Source organism: Papaver somniferum, chromosome 2 (assembly GCF_003573695.1).
Source record: "Papaver somniferum cultivar HN1 chromosome 2, ASM357369v1, whole genome shotgun sequence".
Lineage (NCBI taxonomy): Eukaryota > Viridiplantae > Streptophyta > Magnoliopsida > Ranunculales > Papaveraceae > Papaver > Papaver somniferum.
In genome coordinates, this window is record NC_039359.1 from 29,195,709 (window position 1) to 29,213,246 (window position 17,538).

The 17,538-nt window shown below is 36.5% G+C and overlaps 2 protein-coding genes across 2 annotated transcripts; one reads left to right on the top strand and one right to left on the bottom strand.

Moving 5' to 3' along the window:
- The first annotated feature begins 324 nt into the window (after positions 1-324).
- LOC113347235 (alpha-mannosidase I MNS4-like) lies at positions 325-7,819 on the top strand. Its single transcript, XM_026590848.1, has 17 exons — positions 325-688; positions 1,234-1,353; positions 1,447-1,539; positions 2,113-2,199; positions 2,372-2,462; positions 2,758-2,813; positions 3,039-3,111; positions 3,291-3,400; positions 4,049-4,099; positions 4,315-4,403; positions 4,498-4,579; positions 4,668-4,781; positions 4,941-5,020; positions 5,580-5,715; positions 6,353-6,423; positions 6,790-7,036; positions 7,121-7,819. The coding sequence occupies exons 1-17, from the start codon at positions 566-568 to the stop codon at positions 7,385-7,387; spliced, it is 1,890 nt and encodes a 629-aa protein (XP_026446633.1). The 5' UTR covers positions 325-565; the 3' UTR covers positions 7,388-7,819.
- A 4,543-nt stretch (positions 7,820-12,362) lies between these two features.
- Positions 12,363-13,857, bottom strand: LOC113347237 (auxin-induced protein 22D-like). Its single transcript, XM_026590849.1, has 3 exons — positions 13,460-13,857; positions 13,017-13,322; positions 12,363-12,922 (listed from the first exon to the last, which is right to left on the bottom strand). The coding sequence occupies exons 1-3, from the start codon at positions 13,690-13,692 to the stop codon at positions 12,847-12,849; spliced, it is 615 nt and encodes a 204-aa protein (XP_026446634.1). The 5' UTR covers positions 13,693-13,857; the 3' UTR covers positions 12,363-12,846.
- Positions 13,858-17,538: the final 3,681 nt, after the last annotated feature.

Genomic DNA, 17,538 nt, shown 5'->3' on the forward strand with positions numbered 1-17,538 from the left:
GTCACATTATAACCTAAAAAGGAACTCTGAGAAAGGTGGGGAGAGATCGGTGAGAAGACAAGCTTTGGTAGACAAAATCTCAGGAAATCGAACTTAAATATTTTTCTTACAAGGTTTATAACACTATCTGAATTAATTTCACCCACTTGATGATGAACGTAAGGTTCAAGAACACGTTGTTATTCCCCAAGAACAAGATAGATGAGTGATTTGCGAATTTTGAGTATCTTGACTTCAGTCAACTCAGACGGCCAATCTTTACCAACATTTCTTTACCAATCTTTACCAACATTTCTTTCTCGCTGTAGAACATAAGAAAAGATCCTCTAATAACTCTTGCATGCACCAACAAAATTTAGTCGCCTGCCCTAACCAGGTTAATGGTGCCAAAGTTATATCCCTCCTCCACCCACTCAATCCCTCCCTCCCTCATCTAGATCGGATCATTATCATGTGACACTCCCCCTTTTTTTAACAAATTTTTAAATAATCTCAGATTAACGGGAAAAATTGAATAGAAAAAAAAGGGCACCGGGCTCAGATTTGCAACCATACGGCGGCTTCAATGAAACCCTCACCCCCAAATCTCCTCACCTTCCATTTTATCCTTATAGTTCTCTCATTTTTTATCCATAAATCTCTTGCTGTAGGTGTTGATCGGGATGAGGCTAAACAACTTAGGGACGAGGTACAATTTCTTTATTAATTGGAGTATTAATTTCCCAAATATATTTATCTTAAATTTCTAGGGTTTTGTAATCTACTTTTATTTTACAATTGTTGTGTGAAAATTTTCAAAAACTATCAAAAACCCGATCTTTTTGATGGGTGTATCGACAGTAAAGGATAGAGTAGACTGACTATGAGGTGCAAGGCTTGAAAATATGTTGTAAAGTCACAGTAGGGGCATTAGGTTATAGTTCTTTCATTTTGGCAACTAATAAAATGAGGTTGCTTTTTCACAATTTTCTCTTATGTACTTTGTGCATTATTTAATAATTTCTGTTTTTAGTTCTTGTGTTGTGCCTAAAACATGTTGATGACTTTGAATTGTATGTTCCTTTATGGAATAATTGGCTGAAACCAAACTTCATTGCTTCTACTTCCTAGTACAATTAACTCTTGTATGTTCCTTTATGGAATAATGGGCTGAAACCAAACTTCATTGCTTCTACAATGAACTCTGGCTTAAGGTTTTGGGGTGAACTAAGGTGTAGATACTCTTGTTTATAGGTGCGGGGAATGTTCTATCATGCGTTTAACGGATACATGGACCACGCTTTTCCACTGGACGAATTAAGACCACTAACATGCAAAGGAGAAGATTCACTTGGTGGTTATGCTTTAACTCTCGTAAGATGATTGATCCTCACTTGTTTCTCTAGTGCGCTCTCTTTTAAGGTCTGGCTTAGCAGAGTATAATTTATGGTTTTGCTAATTCGGCAGATTGATTCTCTGGATACATTAGCATTACTTGGTGACCGGGAGCGATTTTCTGCTTCTGTTGAATGGATTGGTAAAAACCTTCGCTTTGATATTGTAAGTAGTCATCGTCGTGATCATCCGGTTATCTCAACTACACACCCTATTCAAGTTATAAACCTTTATTTTGTTCTCACAAGCGATTTGGTTGTCTGTTTAATGTTTATGATGATGCATGACACTTTAAGCCCTGTTACATTATTACGTATCTTCTATATGGTTGTGGTGAAAAATATGAAACTTGTGTATAGTGTGAGGTGAAGTAGCATCCTTTTCAGAATACACACCGCACAGTTTAACAGAATGAATGTGCATCAAAGAAAAGTTACTGAGATACTGAGACTGATGAGGTCATAGCACGTATAACTATTTACCATCCTGAGCAAATGTCATTGCGATATCTAGATGTGATGCTTTTTTATTGGTTAATGATTAATCCTATTTTTGGTGTAAATGTCAAGTATAGAGACCAGCTCTGTAGTTCATTATGCTCTTTTCTTGTTTGGTTTGCTAGTGTTGACTAATCTCTTTTCGTATTATGATTTGCTTAATTGAAAAAGATTCATTGAAAATATGTGTTACAAGTCATTCTAAAAGAATTCTATTTTATTTTGTTTGGGCCATTTGCAGAATAAAACTGTATCATTGTTTGAGACAACAATCAGGATACTTGGAGGCTTGCTTTCCGCACATCTTATTGCTAGTGATTATGCTACGGTATGCTCTATATTTGTATTTGAACTTTGAGGTACCTAACATATGAGCTCATAACTTCACGTAGTTAGTCAGTTTGTGTTTTTGCAAATGTGACAATGATTTGCTGCTTCAACTTTCTTTCTGGCTTTAGTGTTAAAAATCTCATGAACTCTTTGGTCAACTTCTATTTTAGGGAATGAGAGTTCCATCGTACAACGACGAGTTACTCCACTTATCTGAAGATCTAGCTCAAAGATTGTTACCAGCATTTGACACTCCTACAGGTAGAACTTGTTTTTCCTCTGTGGGAACTGAGTGATTTGCCTGGAAATTTAGTTAATCTTATCATTTTTTGCCGTGTACCATGTTGAATATGGCTCTTTATAGTTTTTATAGCTGTACTTAAAATGAATACTCTTGGGTTACCTGACTTTGTGGTTTCGATAATGTGGATCTTGTTAATTAACATTGTGTATCTTGCCAATGTTTTCTACAACATTACGTCTCATCAGATTGTTCTTGTAACTGTAGTATGGTAGACTAAATGTAATTTTATTGGTAACATATGTTTTATTGCAGGAATCCCATTTGGATCTGTCAATTTATTGCATGGGGTTGATGATGATGAAAGCAAGGCAAGGTCTCTATGTTTCTTTTGACCCTCATAAATATTAGATGTTTCATTAGCCTTAGGGGACCTTCCACGGATTTGGCCTATAGAACATACTGATCTGCATTTAGTTGAGAACCTAATTATACTCATTGATTTTAGTGGAAGTCATCTGGATTGTATGAAAAACCAAATAGTCATCATCATGACTTCTCAATGAACCTAAATCATCTCAGTTTTTTGTATGTAGATAACTTCAACAGCTGGTGGAGGTACTTTGACTTTAGAATTTGGGGTGCTAAGTCGCTTGACAAACAATCCAGGTAATTGCGACCTGTTGTTGGGTAACTTGAGTTGATTCTTGTTAAGTTTTTATAGCAATCATGGTATGTCTTATTAAATGGCAAGTTTAAATTCTGTTTCTTGTGATTATTTGTTTTTTTACTCTTTTATGCCTGATTCCTGTAACAGTCGTGTACGATTTTGTTTTGATTGTCTGCAGTTTATGAGCAAGTTACGAAGAATGCGGTGCGGGGATTATGGTCGCGCCGATCAAAACTTGACCTTGTTGGCGCTCATATTAACGTTTTCACAGGTGAATGGACACAGAAGGTAACTCCTGTTATCTCCATTGTTTCTTATGTTGAAGATTGTCTAATGTATTTTCTGTGAGCTGGACAGAGGGGCTCTTTGTCTTTCGTAGGTCGAGAACAAATAATTGCAACCCTGTTTTATTTTTGACATGAATAGTTATAATATCTATGAGGAATCGGCACCGTCCAGTGCCTACAACTTTGACCGAGACAAAAGTAAAGATTTTATTTGCTCTTATGTTTCCATTATATTTGAACATTTTAAATTGAAGCAAAAATGAAATTCCAGTTTTTGTTAACAAGACGTTGTTCCTTAGATGAATGATATCTGTCGCTTAAGATGCACTGTACTCTAAAGTTTCAACAACTGTGCTAAGTATGGACCATCGATCAGTTTAATTTAGTAACATTCAACTTTTAGTGCAAAATCCATTAGCTATTGTAGCTTAAGTACCATCAGAAAAGTCATACTTGTACTTAAGGTAATTATTCTTGATTCATGTAATGACTTGGTTACATTATGGTCATATTCAGTTTATTTGTGACATCATTAAGTTCTCTTTTTCTTTCACGAGTTAATTCATGTGATTGTCCTTTTACTTGTTAGTCTCTTATTGACATGACAAATTTATATCTTGTTATATTCCCATGTTTAATTGCTTTGCAGGACGCTGGAATAGGAACAAGTATCGACTCCTTTTACGAGTATCTTCTGAAGGCAAGTTCTAGTTATCTCAATATTGGACAAAATCTCCACTAGCTGGATTTATTAGGGAATCAAATTGTAGAAAGTAAATTCTCCTGGTTTAGATTCCAATTACTGTTTGTCTTTCAGCTTTTAGATAAAGGCTACATGGTTGTCAGTTGAGACAGGCACGTATTATAGGATTTTTTCATAACCAGGGTATCTTTTGTTGGCATCTTGTTCTTCAGGCCTACATATTATTTGGAAATGAGGAATATCTATTTATGTTCCAAGAAGCTTATAGGGCAGCAATGCACTATCTCTACAACGATCCTTGGTAAGATTCGGTTATCTGCCTGTGGCTTTATGATTCCAGCATTTGTTAGGTTACCTTGATGCATTTGAAAATTGTACTTTTAAAACATCTGTAGGTACGTAGAGGTGAATATGAACTCCGCTCAACTTGTCTGGCCACTGTTTAATAGTCTGCAAGCATTCTGGCCAGGACTTCAGGTACTTTATTATTTCTTATAATCCCTGGAGGCTTTTAATCCCTGGAGGAGTTAATTCGTGGGAAGTTTAATATATTCTTCTTCGCAAGGTTTTGGCTGGCGATATTGACCCTGCGATTAGAACGCACGCTGCTTTTTTTAGTGTCTGGAAAAAATACGGCTTCACTCCAGAAGGATTTAATCTTGCTACATTCACTGTCCAGGTGTGTTCATTTAACACTCAAGAATTCAACTTTTGCGATTCATGTAAATTACTGTTTCTTCTTTTGTAGGCAACTAGAGACTTATGAAAGAATACTCCGCTATAGTATTATGTGTGGATTTCTCTTTGCTATATGACTTGTAGTCTTTGAATTGCACAGTATGGTCAAAAGAGTTATCCCCTTCGTCCAGAGTTAATCGAAAGCACATATTGGCTGTACAAAGCGACCAGAGATCCAAGGTCAGGTCTCATTTTGATTTACTGTTAGTTTTACTCCGAAGTTTGGTGGTTCTTTGAAGGTTTAGAAGGTTTTTCTAACAAATGATTTAGTTAGAAGTTTCTTGAAATAAGGAACATCATTATAGAAATCTTGCTACTAAAATACACAAAAATCTGTAGAATTTATAGGGGTTGCACTTTCTTTTATCTAGGTCTTGCAGATTTAGTGTATTTCCATTCCTTCAGGAGAAGGTGAAAAGCCTATTGTGTACCAGAGGGTTGCAAAAGTTTGTGCATTTTGGGTGGTCGAATTCTGAATCGTTTGGCCATCAAAATAAAGTTTATTTCCATATTGAATAGAACTATAGAAACCAACCATGTAAATTTTTGCTTCAAAAAAAAAAATGTAAATTTCATGGTAGCTGTCTGGTTATGAATAAAGGCTTAAGAAAATAAAGTGAAAAATGAACAGAAGCCAACCATGTAAATTTCATAGTAGCTATCTGGTTATGAATAAAAGGCCTAAGAAAATAAAGGGGAAAATCCTTAACTTTGCTGCTTATCTGGCTGTTCATTGTAGGTATCTTGATGCTGGGCGGGATATGGTTGCCAGCCTTCAATATGGAGCGAAGTGTGCGTGTGGGTATTGCCATATATCAGACGTGGAGTCCCACGTACAAGAGGACCACATGGAAAGCTTCTTTCTCGCAGAAACAGTAAGGACCATGACTAGCAGTTAAAAATGTGTTTTTTAGTTTCTTGTATCAGCGAAGTTGTTGTTTTTTATGGAATTGGGTTGCACATTCACAGCACCCCCTGGGGCCACCCTGCCTGACTAATTTGCTGCCCCAAAGACAAATGTTGTTTTGCCTATATAAATCTTAACATCTGATCTTTATTTTGTAACATTGGTTGGTTAATAGTGGTGGACTGTGCCAGAAAAAGAATACCATGAGTCAGATGGATTTGTAAAATCACTTAAATATAACTGACTTTAATTTTGGCAATATGGCGATGCTCGCTTGACCCAGCTCTTGGTAGTACAACCATCTGGCAATGGTGTAGATAAGGCAAAATGGTCCTAGATGATTTAGTTGTTTGGGACTATCCAAGACCAAAGGCTGTTTAACAATCAAACTATATCTGTAAATTAAGTGATCATGTTTGCTCAATTTGGTGACTAAGGAACCATCAGTGCCGAGTAACTACCTTTTATGAGTATGCTGGAATGCTGAAGAGCCTACCAGTCCTCCTTGCATTATACTTACATTTTTCTTTATATTTAGATTTTTTTCCTGTTTCATTATGTTTGCTTCTGTTTCTTATTTACGTGCATCATGAATCTCCTTACAGGTAAAATATTTGTGGCTTCTTTTTGACTTAGCTGCGGGACCCGACAACCTTGTCGAGAATGGGCCATACAAGTAAGTGCAAATGTATCCAATGGAGTCTAGACTCTAGACTAATTTATTTGGTGTTTTCTCACATGAGGTCATGGGTCAGTCACTTGTAGCAGTTTAAGTCCTCCTGTCAAAAGCGGTGAACAGAAGGACTTCTTTTTAAGTGGAAACCCACCGAAAGAAGTCATTTCGGTGGTGTTAGTTCAATTGTTGGTGTGGAGTGGACTGTTTGAATTCCATAATTCGAGTTTGTGGTTTTCCTGCTGAACACACTAGTTTTCAACAATTGACAAAGTTTCACTAGATTGATTTCATCAAGTAATAAGTAGTAACTCAGAGAAAAAGTCCATCATGGTTTTCTTGTTTGATATTAGTCTTCGCTTCCTGCAGGTACATTTTTAGCACAGAAGGCCACTTATTGCCTGCGACGCCAGAAATTTCCCTGGTAAATGAACAGTGTTCTTATTTAGGTGCATTCTGCAGAGCTTATGATGCAAGGCGTAAATCACCTTTCAATGCCTCAGATGATGCTTCTCAAGAAAGTAATGGGTCAAAGCTCCACTTTAGTTGGGGTTCAACTAGTTTTTCTTCTGACCACACATTCCATGGATCTGGTTCCAGATCGGGGTTGATTAAGGTATGCCAGTAGGGTGTTCTATGCAGCATTTCTATGTACTGGCGCTTTATTATATGCCTTGAATGTTTTCTTTTGTTTCCGCAGGGTCTCTGCCCTGGACTAACTCATGGACAGAAGTTAGGTATATCATATCTAGCTGAAACAGATATAACTCACAAAGCTGACCAAACAAATCAACAAGAAGTTACTTTGGTGCAGAGTAATTCTGTGATGGTTATTTCTAACTCCAAATCCATACCTCGAACCGAGAAGAATGACCTCGGTGACATACAAGATCCTAGTCCTACCAGCTCAGAAGTGACCCATCCGGGCCATCCCAAAAATGAAGGCGATGTGCCTGCTTCTAGTTGAGAAAGTCGGTTAAAGAGATGGATGTATGATATGGTTTCAACCTCACATGTGGCCTCCCAACACCCTATCGTCTTTTTGTGGTTAGGGTGCAGGGATGAATGATAGACCAGCTCTGCAGGTAGGTTGTATGTGAAACAGAACCCAAAATATACCCCCTACGTGCCCTGGAGAAATTATCAATTCATTTTCTGACGATTGGGGTGTCTACCTTGGGTTGCTCCTTAATTTTGCTTAGGAGAGTTGTATGGAATTCATACATGTATAGAGAGTTAAATAGTTTCAGCTCACTGTCTGGATCATAGTATGCAGTTGTGCACTAGTGACTACTTAAAAACATCTCTACCTCTGTTATACAGATAATTTATGAAAAATTACACACAAGGAAAAACTTTTTTTTTAAGAAAAAAATTGATTGATGAAGAATCGCTAAAGAAATTTACATGTGTACCATTTTATCATGTTAATATAGCTGCCCTCGCTTGAATCGAGTTTTTACTTATCAGGGACTTCCTCAAAAGAAGACCAGCAAATTTTCGGTACAAGCTAGGTTTGAATTCAGATCTGTGGGTTCATCAAGTATGGGGTGACTGCTGAGCAGCTTACGTATGCAGGGAGGTAACAAAATGGAAGCTTTTTCAAAAACTAGGAAAGCAAGTGGTTCATCAAGTGGAGATAAAAGCTAGATAAATAGTTGGGTCCTTTGATCACCGCCAAGGCGCAGCATACCGCATTGCATTTGATATGCAATGTTAGACTCGATATCTCCCCTTTTCGCCAAACCCATATCCTTTATGAATGGTGATTGCTTTGGGAGATTAGAGGCATCATCCGAAGGCTATAAAGGAGCCATTTTCATTTTTGGTACCAGACGAGTCATTATGTCACAGTAAAACTTCTCGAGAGCTGTCAGAGCCTCGTACTAAACCGTCTCCATGCTAATCTTTTGATCCATCCAATCTTCTTCTTTCAAATATATTCTCCGTATATTATTATGCCAAACAAATGTTTGACAGAATTCCTCAACCAAAATTATTATAATGATGGGAAGAGTGGACAACCTCATCAAGCCTTAGTACTTCGCGAACAGTTCAAAGAGCTGAGAGTTTAGGCAACTGAGATCCTTATTTGGGGTATTATCTTAGCTTGCTCACAATTAAGAATCTTACCCAGAGTAGAAGAAATTCTCTTATGGATATGTGGGACAGAAACACTTGACGATTAGTCAGTAGTTCGTTACATACTACACATGTTTGCAAAGTGTAGAAGTGTTGAAAACGGTTTTTCAACTATTGCAGAAATCTAATAGGAAAAACTTGTCCTGTTATAGCACTACGATCTCAGCTTTTGCAAATCATGAAACGGCAAATTATGCAAGTCCTCATTTTTGGCAAAATTCTGGAAGAAAATATTAAACCTGTTCGAGTAACTTTTCTTGCGGTCTTGACCGTAACCATGGAGGTCTTGTGAATGGGGAAATAGGTTTCTTAAACGAATGACTGAAAGGAATTGTGCTTGTAAGATTGATCTTAATGACGTGCCGGTGTGTTGAGAAATCGTAGATATATCAATGTAGAAACACTCAGAGTCTGGAGTTCTTTGCCTGCAGCTTGTATTATTTACAATAATACGGAGTTGGCTGAAATTGCAGCCACATGGTTATTTGAGATTAAACCAGATTATACTAGTAATTATGTTATTCTGTCAAACCTTTATGCTTCTGCTGGAAGGTGGGATCATTTCGCAAGAGGTAGAAAGAACAGAGGTTCTAATTGGATATAGTTGCAGCTTGAGGTTCATGAATTTGTCACATTTAGTTTTATAATCATTCATCATTTCATTTAGATTGAGAAGATGTGACGCTGTCGGGAGATTATACAATGGAGATCAGAAAATTCCGATGGATCTCAGAATTCCCGTTATTTGTTTGTATCATCTATTGCATCATTTACCTTTCATGAACTCTGAAACAAAACCATCCATATGTAGGCCCACTTAAACAGTTGTAAGGATTTCCATTTCAGTACATAGGCTGGGTGAGTTGAATTTTCTATGTCAGGTAAATAGTTTCCTTCCATCCCACTTAGTGTAAATTGCCATGTTTGATATAATTTTATCTGTTTTTGTAGGTGGTCAAGAAACCAAAACATTTTTAGTCTTAATAACTGGTCTTCTAGTAGTCATATGTGGGACTCAAGTTATCAAGTGGTTCCAGCAGAGATGATTTTGTACATCTTACTGTCAACAGGTGTTCTACTTAATTATGTCAAGCGGCAAAACTGCCTTCTTCACGCAGGTCCACCAAAACTTATATAATAAGATTATTTATGTTTTAACAATGTTCATGTTCCTTTGATACTGTTAATTTCTATTTAGCTGATCACTCAATAATCTTCAATGTGGAACTGTTAACTTGGTAGTTGATTTTGAAAACAGTTTGGCATATACTGCAGGGTTTGAGAAGTCTCAGTATTTGTAGTCAGAAATTTTATTGAACGAATTGGTATAGATGTTTATTATGGGGTTTTACCTTTTAGAAAACCTTTTGAACAGTTTATCTTTTCTTATGAAGCATCTCCGAGTCTACTATAGGATGCTGTAATTGAAAATTCATTGTTCACATGGGCATCTATTCTTCAATTAAAGAGACTGCAGAGCAACTTAGTGTCTCTGTGTTTCTTCTGGTCTATCCATAATACTCAGTGGGATAAGCCGTAGAACATCTAAATAAATATGAGAGGTCATTTTGTAAAACTATAAAACAGTGGTGCATATGTCACACAGCATATACTTAGTGATACTTTGGACTCCTAGAACTGTTTCAATGAGCCCGCCTTGTACTTGTTGTTCTAAGCTCTAACAATAATGAACTGCAGTATACCTCGTCAATGCAATGTTGAACCACTTAAATTGCTTAGTATCAAGATGGACCTCTTGTAATGCTAGCTTTTTTGTGTCAAGACGGCCATCCTGTAATGCTGGCTTTTTGAACCATATTTTCTGACAGCTGTTATTGAATTGCATATTTACGTAGTGCTTAAAAACCTACTACCATTTAGATAGATTTAATTGTATGTAACAAGTTTGTATCTGTTAGGCTGGTAGCAAAAATAGACTGGAGAACTATGAAGTTTCAATTTTTTGCAAGTTAGCAAGAAGAAGTTCAGCCATTATAGTGATTGTCTAACAAAAAAACACTCACCCGGAGATTTATTTTCCGGTATGGCATGTCTTATTTTATTTTAATAGTTTTCAAATCTCTATATCTTGATAAAACTAGCAAGATTAAGGTAAGATACTGTTCCACAGAGCCAATTGTGAGCAGAGGAGAATAACCTTCTTCCATGTGGTACAATCAATGGTTGTAGCTTTTATGAACCTATTAAAATACACCATTATGCAAAGGGGATAGATTCCTATGCTTCAAACCATTAATTCTGTTTCTGCAAATCCATAGCCTAGTTCTAAAAACCATTTGTCAACTGTCTGGTCAAGTGAAACTTTGGGACAATAAGCAGACGTGATAGTTGTTTGATTCCGTTCCCATATTGTTTATGTAAGAAAGTTACTCTTATAAGTTTTTAAAAGTTAGGTGGCCGGTTCTTTAAAAGCATTTATTGTTAGTGATTAAATGATATATATAAGAATATAGTTTACGTCATGATGGTCGTTTCCGTTTATATAGTTAATGTATGTGTTATAGCAAACCAAAACATGATTGAACATATTAAAGATAGGAGAACAACAATAGATGAAGTACAAGTCCATCCCGCGTAGCTAAAAATTTCAAGAATCGTGGTACTTGTAAATCTGAAAATGCATTATGTCTAACATCTGTTCTTTGCTACTTTATATGAACTGGGGTTAATTGCAGTCTTAGACATTGCATGATGGAGCAAAGACTTTTAACTACAAAAGAGGTACATGAACCAACTGCAGAAATATGTAACTGTACATCATACACATAACATGTGAGGATGTTCTTTCTTTTAATAACAGGAACCTGGACAAACCTTCACTAGTTTACTACATGGACAGTCAAAAGTCTCCTAGTAAGGCTTTTTATGCAGTTTTACCTTTGGAACTTACTTTCCGTTGAGTTTAACAGTTAAAAATCGTTTTACAAATATCTTGTTCATGTTTAGTTCACAATTGTGTCCCTCTTCACCCATTAGTTAGTGATAACCTATCCTGTACAAGACTAATATCGCCTCTTTACTCACTAATATTAATCGTTTCTAATGTTGATACCTGACACCTGCGCAGATTTACATCATCACTAGCAGTGGAATAACCGAATAAGTATACAGAATCAGCAATGGGTGCGGCTTTCCACTACCGTTTCTTTGCTTGACATGTAGCATATCGAGATCGCAAACATATATAGAAATTTCATAGAGAGAGTGGGTTACTGGGTTGCATTTGCCTTTTCAGTCTACTATGATTCTTTGAATCTGATCCCTATTTTCAGTTTCTCATGCGTTAATGTATAAAAGTAAAAACAATAATTTGTCTACATGATGATTTGTTCTAGTTTTACTGCAGGATATGGTAAAATACTGAGCCAGTGGATATCCCACCAGGTTGCATCAACTTTTAAGGGATATGTTCATGTGGTAAGTATGGCCCAAACTGAAGGAATAAGTCTGATCCTAGTGTGGCTCAACTTGGATCTAAAATAAATTGCCCCATCAACCAGTGTCTGCCTTACAGCAGATAATTATGACATACACATGTGCTGCCCATGAAGGTGATACCACATTTATTAATTTTATTTTGATTTACATTGCCCATCTTATCTGATATCAGATGATCACACAGGTAATAATTTTCCGACCATTGAAGAATAGTAGTTACAGGTTTTCCTTAGATATCTTCTGTGTGGTAAAGTGTTAATCAAATGCACCCGCTTTGGAATGCATGTCATGCATTAGCAAGAGTAACAGAAGAATATAATGTTCTAATCCATGAACATATGCGCAAAATGTGGACAAATATTTGGATATATTGTTTATATCATCATATGTACAATTCTGATGGGATCAGGAGAATATTCTTTATCTCTATCTCTATTTATGTAGTTTCTGTTTGATAGGGATAATATTGCACGAAAATAATTAAGTACATCACAAAGGCTCGCTTATCTTAAGCCTGCTGCCATGGATCTTGGTTCTAATGACAATATATGTAGAATGAAACGTAAACTAGATCAAGATGTGTGATTGGACGATTTCTTTTCCTCCTTTTGTCCAGCTGTTAAGAGCTATTGAAGCCACCTTTAACAGGTGATATGGGAAAGAGGGATTCAGCTCTTGCTCTGTTTCTTCTAGGAGAACCCAAGCAGCTGCATGAGAAATGTTTTTCTGCTCATGCACGTAAGACGCAATTCCTTTGTCTCTACAAATCTCCGTTTGATGTACTGAGATTCTTGATTAGTTAGCATCTTGATTATTACTTCCGTTCTACGCACGGGAACCCAAACCTCTAGCTTCTGATCCTCTCATGATTCTCAACTTTTTGCACGATGAGATGAACATTCTGTAAGAACAAAGATGACTCATGTCAGATAAGTGATAGGTATATGAAAAGAGAGATCAGGGTATAGAGAGAATTCTGAAGAATGAGAACTTACCCCCATGGGACATCTCCAACCAGCATCCAGTCACCATCTTTGTCTTCGTAAGTGGGTACAAATTCCGAACCATTGTAGCCTTGACTCTCAAAATAATGACCCATATTGAATTTGAACATATTCTCCAATGCCTTGAGAAGTTCTTGATATCCCTCATAAACTTTAAGATCAATCTTTCTAAGGTAAGGAGCTCCATCCATACTAACTTTCACATAAATTCCTGAATTCTCTCCTTCGATGTTCTTCTTCGGTTGCAGATAGTTTTTCCTGTAAGATCTAACTGGTGGCCATCCAACTACCTGTTGCCTGCAATGATCATGTCCAGACCCGTTAATCAATGATTGATGATATCATGTTAACCAACAAAGTATATCAAAACCATTTAAATATATAGTTATAGTGATTAAATTTGATTAAACCCTGAATAAATTTGGATGACTTACTTGGCAGGTGGCGCGACTAACCGGTCGCTATCCCTAGCATCAGAAACATCTGAACAGTTGCTTTTGGATCCACATTCTTCTTCTTCGTCTCTCTCGGCCACAGTTCTTTTGTTGTTGGTTCTGGAAGACAACTTTAGTTTCTCATCAGGCTGATCAATTCCAGGTAAGCCTAACCTTAGCTCTGTGGCTTCAAGGTTAACAAGTTCATTCTCATATTTCACTGCGATTTCCATTTTTCAACGATCCTTCTATGATCTTGAGCAACCTTTTCTGATTGATTTAGAATTTGATATTTCTCTTCGACCGTTAATGTATGTTAGATTCCGGCAAGTCTTTCTATATTTCTTTCCAAATTGGAATAGTAGCTGTTGTTAGAAATGGTTGATGGTTACTGATAGAAGAAGGTGTTTTATAGATAGTATGATAATAAGGAGAGGGACAATATCTAGGGATTTATTTCTCATCACATTCATGAAGTTAGAGACATACACAACTCAGCTGTCGGTCACATGAACATCATATTTGAGAATATTGTCTATACTTTAGGGGGGCAAAATTAAGGCAAGCTTAGGCGTCCATGTTAAGATCGAGACCCACTTGATCGCACGGTTTAGACGCGTTTATAAAAATCTCCATCGTGAAGATTGACGATTAATAATCATTATCATATCAAAGAGCTAAGGAAGGAAGCACCCCATGTGATGAGTATATATGTGTTTGTGTGTATATATACATGTAAAGAATGAAAATGGACCTTCATGTACTTGACATGTATATGTATTCGGTGTCAACGTTCTCTGTGTCGGTCCACTTCTTTTTCGTTCTGGTTCCATGCTAAATTGTTGGAAGTGGAAATGAGATAGGGTAAAAATGTATTAGTGTGTTCAGGTTGGTTCGTGTTATAGGTGTAGGCATTAATATAGTTCCTGAGATATTTTAGTCAGGGATTAACAAAACAGCAGCGAGCTTTTGTTCTGTTAAAAAAAATGGTGCATCTGCAAAGTGAGATCAAGTTTGTATTTTGGTTATGTATCTTACAATCTTACTTAGCTGGCAATCAGCTAATTCTAAAAGCTCTGAATGTTAGCTGACGGAGTGTTTTACCAGGGTCATGGAATCAGATAAAACTTAAAAGACATGGCATCTCCATATTTCTAGAATAGGCATCTTGAAGTTTCTGTTCAGCTCAGATTAGAAACCATGTATTCTGATTCTGGCCTATATTAGTCAAAATTTAGGCCGTATGTTGACGGTACATGTAGCATGATGTGATGTGGGATACTAGCTGAACATGGTCAGCTCTCATCACCAATTCCGGGCCTTCTCTTAAATCTTATATATTTAATAGATTAAAATGATATTATACTAATTGTATTGCGCAGTTGTAATATTTTGAGGTTTTTAAATCCGCAGTATTGCGCAGTTGTAATATTTTGAGGTTTTCAAATCCGCAGTGTTATTTGGCTCCCTAATCTCCACCTCCTTATTTTCCTCCCTATAATCTAAACCCCAAGTTAGGAGAATGATGAACCCCACCTGAACCTGAATGCGAATCTCGATATGGATGTGGGGCTTAGATTATAGGGAGACGAATAGGGAGTCAACTAGCATTTCCGTTTTTAAATAATGTGTATATCTGATGCTTCAAAATTTTATTGTCTCACAACTGTTAAAATGTGATTAGGAAACAAGCTATTTTGGTTCAAGGGCAGGCATATAATCAATACAAGACATATATAATCTTCTTCATTAACTTTGTCTATCAAAAACAAATCATCTGATAATTGTGAAATCATTGATTACATCTCTTTCGGCATCGAAAATCGAGTAGGTTTAGCTAGCTCATATATTCTGTGCTTGTTCCCTTTGATTAATAGACATGATCTCTCCAACATTTTGAAGTTAATGAAAATAAAAATTCACATAAACTCTGATTTAACAAAAGATACAAATCAATAAATAAATCGTACGAAATTAGCAAAGTAATGAATAAACATAAACAATTTGTGCACTCTCGCTTGCGTGCGTTGAAAGGGCACGAATCAGTAACAAGACCCGAGTAAATCATACAGATTATTTGAAAAAACATGTACAGTGAACTTGTATTGATAAATCAAATATGCTTTGTAGATGTTTACAAACAATTTAGTATGATATATTTACCCAAGAAATTCGTTTGTTCATTGTAATGCAAGCAAAGAGTTGTTTGTGTTTTTGAAGTGTAATTTCCTAGTATCCAAGAAGATACCTTGGGAAACAATGTAGGAAATAAATGTGACTGTTGTGAAATCTCTATACATATATATATATCTCAATCTTTAGGGCTGTCATAGAGTCATTACTTGTTCGGAGACGGGACAAAAATCTTGAAACAGAAATATGTATCAAAATATCGATACAGAGCTTACAGATATACAGTACATGATATAGTATGTTAATTGTCAAGTGGCATATATCTTAAGAGAATGCTAGTTCTGTGTTAACCTGGAAACTATGTTCTAAGTAACTTCGTGGTTTTGTGTCCCTGGTTGTTTAGCAATCGTTGATGGGGGGCAATTCACTCCTAGGACCACTATAGGAATGCTCATATTTTTCTAGTCCCACTTGATCCTACATTTCTTTGCACCTCTTGCTCAATTTCTGTAACCGGGAAGTTTCACATCTCCATATTTTTAAAATGTAGCACTCACTGTATCTGAACTGTGTTTGCAGATTTTGTTTTATGTTGGGAAGATTATTTCCAAGATTATATCAAAATCAATGATGCATTATGAAACTAGATATCACTCCAAATAGTTGTCGCTTATTCGCGACTCTTTCGCTGTATAGGGAGTGGTGGTATTGGCTGGTACCTAACCCTGTTAAGTGCACTGCGCCTCAGATGGTCTGCCAAGGTAATATTGGATCCTTGGTTGTTGGAGTACTCGAGATCCGCCCACCCCCGACCTGGACCTCACACGTTTAGCTACTTGCATTAATCTACACATTGGTGTGAAACGACAAGGGCATTTGGGGAGTACAAACTGGTGATACACATGCCTGTACACTTTGGGTTTCCTCACCTAAAAGGCGAAGTCACGTACCCAGCAGGCAGGCAGGATATGTCCTACACCAACTAAGGTACGTTCGAGGCAAGAATATTTATTATTAGATGTTAGTCATACACGTGTCAGAGACATCACATGGGCCCATACTTCTCTGCACATGAGAGTTCGTTAGGTCAAACATTTTGGACCACTTGAAGTTAGTTACCAGTTAGTTAATCGAACAGTTGTTAATATCATCATCATCATTCATCGTCAGGGGATGGATTCTCTGACTAATTATGTCGTTGGTAATCAAAGACGCGCACTAGTGTTGCTTCATTATTTTTAATCAACCATGACAAATAAAAAATGTATTTGAACTAGTTTATAAACATGGTTTTATGTTCTTTTTGAAAACAACTTGTATAAAAAAATTCAAATCATTCTGTTTCTACCCAGAGAAAAGTTTTACCATTAAATTTGTTTGCGAATCCCCGTTTTCAGAGTATTCAAAAAGGTAGTGTTATTTTGAGGTGTTAGAGCAAACATTTCCGAATAACATCAATGACATATATCACTGTTTCAGGCTATTTTCGAATGATAAATTTGAATCATGATTTGGTTCCGAACAATAAATTGTTCTCCACCGAATTTGATCAAGTATGAACAAATGTTCATTAAACTTAGTCATTATATTTCAAGAAATTCGTAAACTAAATAATTAATTCTCGACTCGAAATTCTTGTCTATGCAAGCTAGTCTAATTAGTTATGCGACCATCATCTCAAATATAGAAAAGTGAATATAACTTGAGAAATAGGTGGTTCAGTCTTCACTTACCTTTTGTTGATGAAGTTCTCCAAAAGCTTCGGTTGATCTTCGCCTTCAAACGGTAGAACGCAAATGATGACTAGTTCGTTTCTCAACTCCACTATCCTAGCCCGAGACTTAACTAATTGTAGACTAGAAATCAAGATATAGTTTTGACAACTAAATTTGACAACAAGCTTGATATAGCAACACTTGTGAGTTCGGCCGAGCAATGCTCTAACA

Bases quoted from the DNA above. Each gene is read 5' to 3' on its own strand.
- LOC113347235 (XM_026590848.1), top strand. From the start codon at position 566: ATGAAACCCTCACCCCCAAATCTCCTCACCTTCCATTTTATCCTTATA. The intron at 2,200-2,371 runs GTATGCTCTATA...CTTCTATTTTAG, and splicing joins TTGCTAGTGATTATGCTACG to GGAATGAGAGTTCCATCGTA. The intron at 4,782-4,940 runs GTGTGTTCATTT...TGAATTGCACAG, and splicing joins TTGCTACATTCACTGTCCAG to TATGGTCAAAAGAGTTATCC.
- LOC113347237 (XM_026590849.1), bottom strand. From the start codon at position 13,692: ATGGAAATCGCAGTGAAATATGAGAATGAACTTGTTAACCTTGAAGCC. The intron at 13,323-13,459 runs GTAAGTCATCCA...TGATCATTGCAG, and splicing joins TTAGTCGCGCCACCTGCCAA to GCAACAGGTAGTTGGATGGC. The intron at 12,923-13,016 runs GTAAGTTCTCAT...TTGTTCTTACAG, and splicing joins GTTGGAGATGTCCCATGGGG to AATGTTCATCTCATCGTGCA.